Source organism: Populus nigra, chromosome 15, assembly GCF_951802175.1.
Source record: "Populus nigra chromosome 15, ddPopNigr1.1, whole genome shotgun sequence".
Taxonomy (NCBI): domain Eukaryota; kingdom Viridiplantae; phylum Streptophyta; class Magnoliopsida; order Malpighiales; family Salicaceae; genus Populus; species Populus nigra.
This window is the reverse complement of record NC_084866.1, coordinates 1803216-1813577: the sequence shown is the minus strand read 5'-3', so window position 1 is coordinate 1813577 and position 10362 is coordinate 1803216. Positions and strand designations below refer to the sequence as shown.

Here is a 10362-nt window from a genome sequence, read left to right as displayed (position 1 = left end):
TGCCAACCAAGATTATATATAAAAAAACATTTTTTAATTCTAATATAAATTTGATTTGAATGGTAAAATATTTTTAACACAATAAAAATAAAATAAACAATACAAATGTCCAAACACCTTAAAATACACAATTCAAATAAAAATCAATACATGATTTAAATAATTTAAAAATACAATTATATTCATAGATATGCATTAACTAAAAATTAAGAAATCTAAAACAATTGGTTCAAAAATCAATATATGCATCAACAAAGATGTATAGTGTAGAGAATTTGACAAAACACAAAAAGAAAAAGACAAGGAGAGCATATATGTAAATAGTTAAATTCATGATTGAATCAAGTTGAGTGGAGTTAAATAAGTTACTAAAATCCTGATTGAATCAACTTGATTTTATTATTTTAATATTTTATATGGTTAAATTAGAAATTCAATTCTAAATTAAACTTTCAAGTCATCATATAATGAAATCTAAAATTAAACTTTCAATTACATGTTGTAGAGTGGAGTGTCGGGGGACTCAGACAGAGAAATAATAAATTTTTTAACTTTTATCAAACTCATAAAATCGATCTGATTTTACCAAGTTTAACCGATTTTAACTGAATTTGACCAATTTCTAGTTTTTAACCTGATTTTACATATTATATACATGTTTACTCGTAAAATCATTCGATTTTACGAGTCAACTCACAATTTTGGCAACAATGGTGCCAACAATAATAATTATATTTGTCTTTGTGATTTAATCATGTTTTTTATATTTTAGTTTTTAATTATTTTTGTAGATTTTTTAAATTGTTTTAATGTGTTGTTTTTAAAAATAATAAAAAATATTATTTTAATATATATTTCAAGTAAAAATCACTTAAAAATCAACATTTATCACACTTTCATCTATCACACTTCCAAATAGACTTTTATTTGGTACAACCAAGGAAGTGTGGTTATAATTGATTTTTCCAAAGACAATGTAATTTATTTTTTTTACAAATAAAATGTTTAATATCATGAAATTGTTGAAATATTCTTATGTCAATCACATTAAAAAAATAAAATAAAAAATCTATTTTATAAGTTTTTATTTTTTATTCAAGGTTTCATTTAGAATGAATTTTTATTTTTTTTTAAATTAATTTTGAACTTTTGACTAGAGTCATAAAAATATTTGATTAAAGATATTTTGACTTAAATTATAATTTGTTATAAAATTGAATAAAAATTTAAAATTTTAAACTTTTAATTTACATATTCTAACTTATGCAGTATATTTTTAAAAAATAATTTGATCTGTTTTTATTAAACATACTTTTAACTTAAAATTGTTTATTTATAATAAATTATTTATAAAAAGACGACTTTTTGAAATTTCGAGCGAACATTCAAACGCTTTTTACATTAGCGGTAGATCAAAAAGAGGCGACCATTACATTTTGCAAAATGATCTGGGCTTTAAGGTGACGTAAGCATAATACTAGAAGGCTGATTGGGCCCTTTAGGTTTGGACAGAGGATATATGTGCTTAGCAATAGTGAAATCCACGATTCTAATAGGTTAATCCAAACTACTATATCAAGGTTAAGAGTTTTTAAAGTATTATTAACTTGTAAATATATTAAAATAATATTTTTTTATTTTTTAAAAATTATTTTTGATATGTTATCATATTAAAATAATTTAAAAATATATATAAAAAATAATTTTAATCCAAAGAAAAAAAATTAAATTATTAAAAAACATGATTTAAACTGTGTTGCCAAATACAATTTTATTATAGCATTTTTAAACATGTTAAGTGTGATTTTAACAAAAAAAAAAGATTTTTAGTTATGTTAATTAAGTGCATGAATTGATTACAAGATTAGTGCGTATTGCACCAATCAATTAAACTACTTTAATTTACATAAACTAAGTTTATATAAATTTTTTGTATATTAATAAGAATGTGAAAAAGATTATGTAAAGAGTTTGGTTGACCAAACAATTGCCAAAAGGTATCTTGTTTTTTCTATAGAATATTTAATTTCACATGTTTCAGTTATTAATGAGATGGCATGCTCGCGCGTTACTGTGAGTTTATAAAATAAATGTATTTAATAGTATTATAATTGTGATCTAGCGTTAGATAAATAATAGAAACTAAAAGTATGATAGAGACAATATTTCATGACGGAAAAAAATTTGAGTTGGTGATCAAAAACTTAGAAACTGAACACAATGATTTGTAGCAATCCACAGTGTTTTGTGAGGAAAGATACAGTACTTTCACCACATGATTTAATTTTTCTGTTAATAAAAAGAAAAAAATATTACAGAGCTAAATTTTCTACCAACTTAATATTTTTTAAAAAAACCATCAAAGATAATTTTGGAAAGAAAAAAACCCATGAGGAAAAACGTTGTAGCAATTGACAATGTTTTGTGAGGAAAACTACAATGCTTTCCCAAAAAAATAAAATAAAAACCATTTAGAAAAATATTGTAGCAATCCACAATGTTTTGTGAGAAAAACTACAACGCTTTCCTCATATGATTTAGCTTTATTGTAATTATAATTCTTAACCAACTCAACATTTTAAAAAAAAAGTTGACAAAGATAATTTTGAAAAAATTAATATGGGAAAACACTACAACAATTCATAGTGTTTTAAGAAAAGAAAATTACAAAGCTAAATTCTTAATCAACTTAATATTAAGAAAATCAAATTTACATAGACAATTTTAGAAAAAAATAACAAAAAAAAACACCAAAAAAAGGGGGGGAAATCATGTTGGAAACACTGTAGCAATTCACAGTGTTTTGTGATGAAAGCTATAGTGCTTCCCTACATGATTTAGCCTTATTTGTAATGATTTGTAATTGTAATTTTCAACCAGCTCAATATTAAAAAAAAAATTGACAAATATAATTTTGAAAAACTCAGAAGAAAAAAAAACCATATGGAAAGACACTGTCGCAATCCACAATGCTTTGTGAGGAAATCTACAGTGCTTTCTGCACATGATTAAACTTTATTACAAAGTTAAATTCTAATCAACTCAATATTAAAAAAATAAAATCGACGAAGATAATTTTGAAAAACAATATTAAAAAAAACATAAAAAAAGAAAAAAAACCATGTGAGGAAAAACTGTATCAATTCATAGTGTTTTGTGAGGAAAAACTTGTATTTACTTGTAATTGCAATTCTTAACTAGCTTAATATTTAAAAAATAAAATTGACAAATATAATTTTAGAAAAAAACATAACAAAACAAAAAAAACAGTGCGAGAAGAAAAACTGTAGCAATCCACAGTAATTTACGAGGAAAGTTACAGTGTTTTCCTCATATATTGTAACTGTAATTTTTAAACAGCTCAATATTAAAAAATAAAATCAAAAAGGAAAATTTGGAGAAAATCATAAAAAAAACCATGCGGAGAAATACTGTAATAATCAATAATGTTTTAAAGAAAAAAATTACAAAACTAAATTCTCAATAAACTCAATATAAAAAAATAAAATCGACAAATATAATTTTGAAAAATAATAAAATAAAATAAAATAAACTATGTAGAAAAATATCGTAGTAATCCACAGTATTTTAAAGGAAAAAAATTACTAACGAAATTTTTAACCAGCTTAATATTTAAAAAGTAAAATCAACTAATATAATTTTGAAAAAAAAATAAATAAAAAAAAGAAAAAAGAGGAAAGTTGGAAAAAAAAGGAAAGTAATTTTGGAAAAAAATGAAAAAAAAATAAAAAAAGGGAAGTTGGAAAAAAAAAAGTGAAAAAAAAAGTGAAAAAAAAAGAGAAATGCACTATGGATTATTGTTATAATCCACCGTACATTCGGGTGTGGGGAAACAATGATTTCCTCGCACCCTTTAGTTTTATGTATAATGTGGAAAAACATTATAGCAATTTACAGTATTTTAAATGAAAAGAATTACAAAGTGAAATTTTTAACCAGCTCAATATTTAAAAAGTAAAATTAACAAAGATAATTTGGGAAAAAAATAAATTAAGAAAAAAGGAAAAAGAAGAAAGTTGAAAAAAAAGGAAAGTAATTTTGGAAAAAAAAATAAATGAAAAAAAAAAGAAAAAAAGGGAAGTTGGAAAAAATATTGAAAAAGTGCAAAAAAAAGAAAAAGTTAAAAAAAGAGAGAGGAACGCACCGTGGATCACTGTTAATTCACTGTGTATTCGGGTGTGTGGAAACATTGATTTCCCCACACCTTTTAGTTTTATGTATAACGTGGGAAAATATCATAGCAATCCATAGTATTTTAAAGAAAAAAAGTTACAAAGTGAAATTTTTAACCAGCTCAATATTTAAAAAGTAAAATTAATAAAGATAATTTAAAAAAATAAATCAAAAAAAAGAAAAAGAGGAGAGTTGGAAAAAAAGGGAAGTAATTTTGGAAAAAAAAATAAAAAATAAACGAAAAAAAAAGAAAAAAAGGAAGTTGGAAAAAAGAAATGAAAAGGTGCAAAAAAAAGAAAAAAAAATGCACTGTGAATTACTGTTATAATCCACAATGTATTTGGGTGTGAAAAATCAATAATTTTCCCATACCTTTTAGTTTTATGTATAATAACCCTTTAAGATTGGCTAGGTAATCAAGTAGATTTTTTACCATTCCTCACCTTTTGAATTTCAACCTTGGAGTTGGCATTTATAGAAATTCATTTTTTGAATACATCTAATTGAAGTAAAATTTAAGAATAGTGTTGATGGATGCATAAATCGGTTAAGAAATGATACTTAATTTGGAGTGTAATTATCAAAATCAATCTAATTTAATAGGTTGATTCAAGACATAATCTAGTTAGGATTGTAATTAGATTAAATAAAATTTTAATTTAATAAAATTAATCGACCCAGTTAAAATCTAGTTGATTCAATCAATACAACCAAATTTAATCAAAACTTGACTATGTAAAAAAATTTAACTTAAAAAGAAGAAGAAAAAGCCAATGCTTTTAGATTATCATTTGAATCTTGGATCTCTCGTAGTTACTAACTTTACCAACTCACCTCCATTAATATAAATTGATTTAATTTAGTTTGAAAGAGTAGATAATTAATCCACATGTCGATTTATTAATTTAGATGCGTCTAGAAACATAACCGAAACAACATTTTATAAAAAATTAAAAATTAGATTTTATGTGGATATTAAAAATACTCATGAATTGGACTTATATTACTAATTTTCAAGAATCTGTATTTAGAAGTGGACCTACAAGATGAAATGTAGATGCCATGACACCCGTAATATTAGGTATATTTTTTATACCTTAGGAATTGAGGGTCATGGTTTTTTTTGATTGGGTTACATTGAGATTATAACCTGAGTTATAGGTTTGAAAGGTTAACCTGGATAATATCGATTTTTTTTTCTTTTTTAACACTGATTTTCTTCTTCAATTTTCTTCTTTGATGCTTTAGATTTGTGAAGTTATTGTTCATGTTTTCTTTAAATTTATTTCTATGAGGTTATCTTGGTAGTCATGAGTTTGTCCATTTAGTTAGGGTTTGCTCTAAACTTTTATTGGATATGATCTTTTTAAATTTGAAATTTTTTCTAGTTTCGTTGTTCATCATTTTTTTTTTGTATTTAGCTTCAAAACTTTCCCTAGCTTACCTTTTATTTTGTTTTTTTATTCATATGATCTGAGTTGCAGGATTTAATAAGTCAACTCAAATGTGTTAGTATTTTTTTATATTATTTTGTTAATTGATTTGTATTTTCGAATTAAGCTATATATTAAGTCTTGAACTTGCATGTCTTTTCAGTTTGCTCTCTATTTTTAATAATGCTCTCATGAATGAACGGTTTGTGGGTTTGGTAAATATACTTAAATCGAAATATATTTTGTTTTTTTTTTTCCTTCTAATAAACATTCTTTTCTTATCATGATCATTTTTTTTTCTGTTCAATTTTTTTTAGATAAAACAAACTTATTTAATGCAGCCAATCGAATCACAACTTTTTTTTCTTCTTTTTCTTAAAGCACGCCAGTGGCCTCTTTTCACTCTGTTTTAATAGATTTCTTTTCCCAGCATGAGACTTGTACTAGTAATTATTTGGACCAGAAATCATAGTTTTTAAATTTGTTCTTGTGTTGGTTTTTTACCGGGTTGTCTAGGTTAATTTTTTTAAAATTAAAATGATATTATTTTAGTAAAAAACAAAAATTATCAGGTTGTAACTAGATTTTTGACTAATCCTTACTGGGTCAAGTGAATCATACCGAGTTTTTTTTTCTTTTTTAACTCGGTTCAATTTCAATTCTAAATTAACCAGGTTTCAAATCAATCCACCGGGAGGGACTTGATTCCAAACTATGCCAGAAACAATCTATCTTTAAATATGAATATGAGAGCTGGTACAAACAATGCTTATTGTATTCTGGCTCTTAAGAATAACCATCAGAGTAACTGTGCTTGAGGGCAACTAATTGGAGGTCGCAAAATATTTGATAACTTAATAGCCCGCTCTCCAATAATATATACACAGCTATTTAATTATTTATGATAATGGTATCTATGAATTTCAGATATATAATAGTATAACCATAATTATATTCAAATGAAAAAACAATGACATCACCTATCTAATATCCATCGGATTTTAGATACTTATTATTTTAAAATAATTTAATTGAATAAATAATTTTTAATTTTTAGAATCAATAGTTTTAATAAATTTGATTATATAAAAAGACATTATTAACATATAAACATATCATTAACAATAATCAAATAGGTTGAGAAATAATAAAATATTTCTAAAATATACATGTTCATAATATAATTTAAAAAATTGCATGATACTAAGAAAAAATAAGGTTTGCGTATGTGTTATTTATTTATTTAATGTCTCTGTCATTACCTTTTATAAGAATTTTATTCAACTTCATAAACTCCTAACAAATCAATATCATACTTTGATCTTCGTTGACGATATATGTAAAGAGTAGTATGATTTTCTGTATGTGTATGCAATAATAATATATATATTTTTATAAAATAATATAAATTATATCTTAAGATTTGTTAAGGAATTATATAAATTATATCCTCCTAACACCTCACATAATAACTTAAGCTTTTGGGTTGAATTGGTTCTTTGACATGGTATCAGAGTCTTGATGACCAAGTGATCTCAAGTTTGAATCTCACCATTTCTATTTATTCGATAAAAATTAAGCACAAGGTAACGTGGATCCGTGTAAGTTTTAAGTCTAAAAGACTTTCACTTGAAGGGATGTGTTAGATAATAATATAAATAATATCATGAGATCTCACCTAATAACTTAAATTATTGAGTTGAAATTGTTCTTTGACAAGATCTCATCTAAAAATTTAAATTATTGAATTGAGTTGATTTGCATGATATCATAATCTTGATAACTAATCAGTATTTAAATTTTACTATTATGATTTATTTAATAAAAATTAAGTATAACTATTCAAGTTTATAGCCTCAAAACTTTTTACTTTACAAAATATATTAATTAATAATATTAATCATCTCTTAAACTTTATATAGTGAATTAAATTATTGGTCCAGTGACTTAAATTATTGGTACAGTTTATTCTTTGACTACTTTTATATTATATAACTAGTGGTCTCCGATTGAGAGGGTACACCAGATGCATAAAGTTAGCAGGAAGATTCTTTTTTTATCTTTTGAGCTTTACTAACCACATATTGCCTTAATTTGCAGGCAGCTCTTGAGTGAATCTGTCAAGTTTCACCATCCCATGATATTGCAATAATCATTCATTTGTGTTCCTGAATTTGCAGGCAGCTCTTGAGTGAATCTGTCAAGTTTCACCATCCCATGATATTGCAATAATCATTCATTCGTGTTTCTACTGTGCTTTTGAGCTTTACTAACCACATATTGCGTTAATTTGCAGGCAGCTCTTGAGTGAATCTGTCAAGTTTCACCATCTCATGATATTGCAATAATCATTCATTTGTGTTTCTACCGTGCCAATTAAATTTGTGCTGCCACTAGTTTACTTTTCCAATGATAATCTTCAACATATATCATGGATTTTGTTATAGTCATATTCCTGCCTGAACAACAGGAAGCTTATCGCAAATTCCTGAGGGCATGATCAACAAGATGCCAAATGGGTTATTGAGCTTGTAGTCCAGTTGCATTTATATATTTACTCTCTTCCTTTCCCCTCTGCCTATGAATTGGTTCATCAGGCGTCTCGTTTATAATGAAGAAATTACAATAACGAGAAGCAATAATTAAGAACAAGATGTCTAATACACGTCCAAACCCAATTGATCAAGTAATGTAAAGTATTACAAAAGAAATTGGGGTTACAATAAACATGAAAAAATACACTAGACCTAGGCAAACAAACTTGCCTGGTTATTGGAACACATCACACAGAATGTAACATTGCCCTTCCTCTAAGACATTAACTGTAAGAAGAAAGCATTAGAAACCCAACAACAAGATCACGTTTTGCAAATACACCGACAAGTTACACAAAACAAACGCAATATGGGCCAGAAATTATATTTTTCATTCACATTTGAAGCCAGGAGGGATAGATTTGCCACATGCACTAACAAGTACGCTTAGAGCAACCGGCACATTCAAGTTAATTCCAAGCACACTAGCTTTAATAGCAGTGCAAAGACACAAGGCAACTTCCAAGTCAGCCAAGCCTTCAAGCAGAGGACAGCACTTGCTATAAGGTGGGCTTCCAACAACAACATTAACAAGTCCAAGGATGTCAGCACAAGCTCCTAACTTCAATGTGTCTCTGGGACAAGTTGGTTCTGTTGGGGGAGAAGGCGGGTTCTTAGGTTGGCAAGGACCGCAAGCACTGGAGAATGTTGAGAAGAAAAGGAGGGATATGATCAAAATGGTGGCAGTGAGTTTCTCGGAAGCCATGGCTACAGCTAGCTAGAGTACTGCTACTGAACCAAGTAGGAATTGTGAGATTTTAGGGGAGGAGTGCCTCTTTAAAAGGAGAATTGTGAGGTGGGAATTGTGAGATTGATTGAGTGGAAGATGGCACAAAGGGTTGATATTGCACAGTTTACATTTTTGTTTGCATATGGTAAAGAAGAAGCATGCTTTTGCTCTAGCTAGCGCTAAGATATTATCAGCGCAATCACTCTTTGGTAAGCGTTTTTTACAAGAACAAACAACAAGCCCCATTCTGGGTCAAATCTTCCTTTTCCAGTATCCCTAAAAAGAGATTTGGATCTCTATTTATCTTCTAATTATCCTTGTACGTATGTATGTATATGGTTTCTCATTTTATAATTCTTCTGTATAGGTCACATTCAAATATATATATATATATATATATATATATATATATATATATATACAGTGACTGGTTTTCTTTTCCTCAATAGATGCCTCATTTAGCCTTGGTTTTTTATATAAAGATTTATATATAGTAATAAGTATTTATTTGAATTTCATATGTTCTATTTAATGTGGAATCACATTCCAAAGTATTATGGAGAGACTCAACTTCATATTATATATTCTCAACCTCTCGCATTTGCAGTTCAAAAGCCTTACAAAGTTCCTGTGAAAATTAATTTAATCAACAAGTTTACAATACACAAACCCAATAATTTAATCAGTATTAGTGCATTGAAGTCTAAACATATATAGAAACCAAAAATGGTGTTCAGTAGCTTTTGTTTTTTTGCTATTACAAAGGAAAACATTTTTTTTTTATTAATATGAATATTCAAACCAGCTTGTGTGTACTTTAACTAATCTCACAGGCTCTGATATTAACGATCATGTAAGTTTTCAGTTGCTATCATATTAGCAACCATAGGGCTCGAACCTGAAATAATAGGGAAAACAAACCTCTTAATCTTTATCACTTGGTCACCTATTAGATAGTTAAAAATACTTTTGTTTTTTATACTAAGCTTCATGTGTAATTATGTTTCAATAAAATAATCTATTTTTCATTTATGAAAATTTATTTTTCATTTATTTTGTATATAAAAATTCAATTTACAACAATTTTAACCTAAAACCTAACACGTGTCTTCTAAAATTTATTTTTTAAAAACCACAATACAAAATAATTTTCAATCTATTATTTTTTTAATTATAACCACAAAACTATCACCTCACCAACCACGTAGAAAGGAGACCAAGAATCCAAATGAACTTCGGCAAGTGGCAGTACATCGAGACAATGTTATTTTCTGAATGGAATCCAGGTTGTGATCATGAATCCTTTTTTTGGGGTGTCTGTGTCCCGTGGTATTTTGTCCGGTATTTCCAATAATTGAAGCCCTTATACTATACCCGTTTTAACTCACGTGAAACCGATAATTTGCTGTCG

At 26.7% G+C, this 10362-nt stretch overlaps 1 protein-coding gene across 1 annotated transcript; it reads right to left on the bottom strand.

Annotated features, from left to right (window-relative positions):
* Positions 1 to 8285: 8285 nt before the first annotated feature.
* On the bottom strand, positions 8286 to 9011 carry LOC133674846 (14 kDa proline-rich protein DC2.15-like). The gene has a single exon (XM_062096122.1). It carries the CDS (start codon positions 8925 to 8927, stop codon positions 8553 to 8555), a length of 375 nt encoding a protein of 124 aa, XP_061952106.1. The 5' UTR covers positions 8928 to 9011; the 3' UTR covers positions 8286 to 8552.
* Positions 9012 to 10362: the final 1351 nt, after the last annotated feature.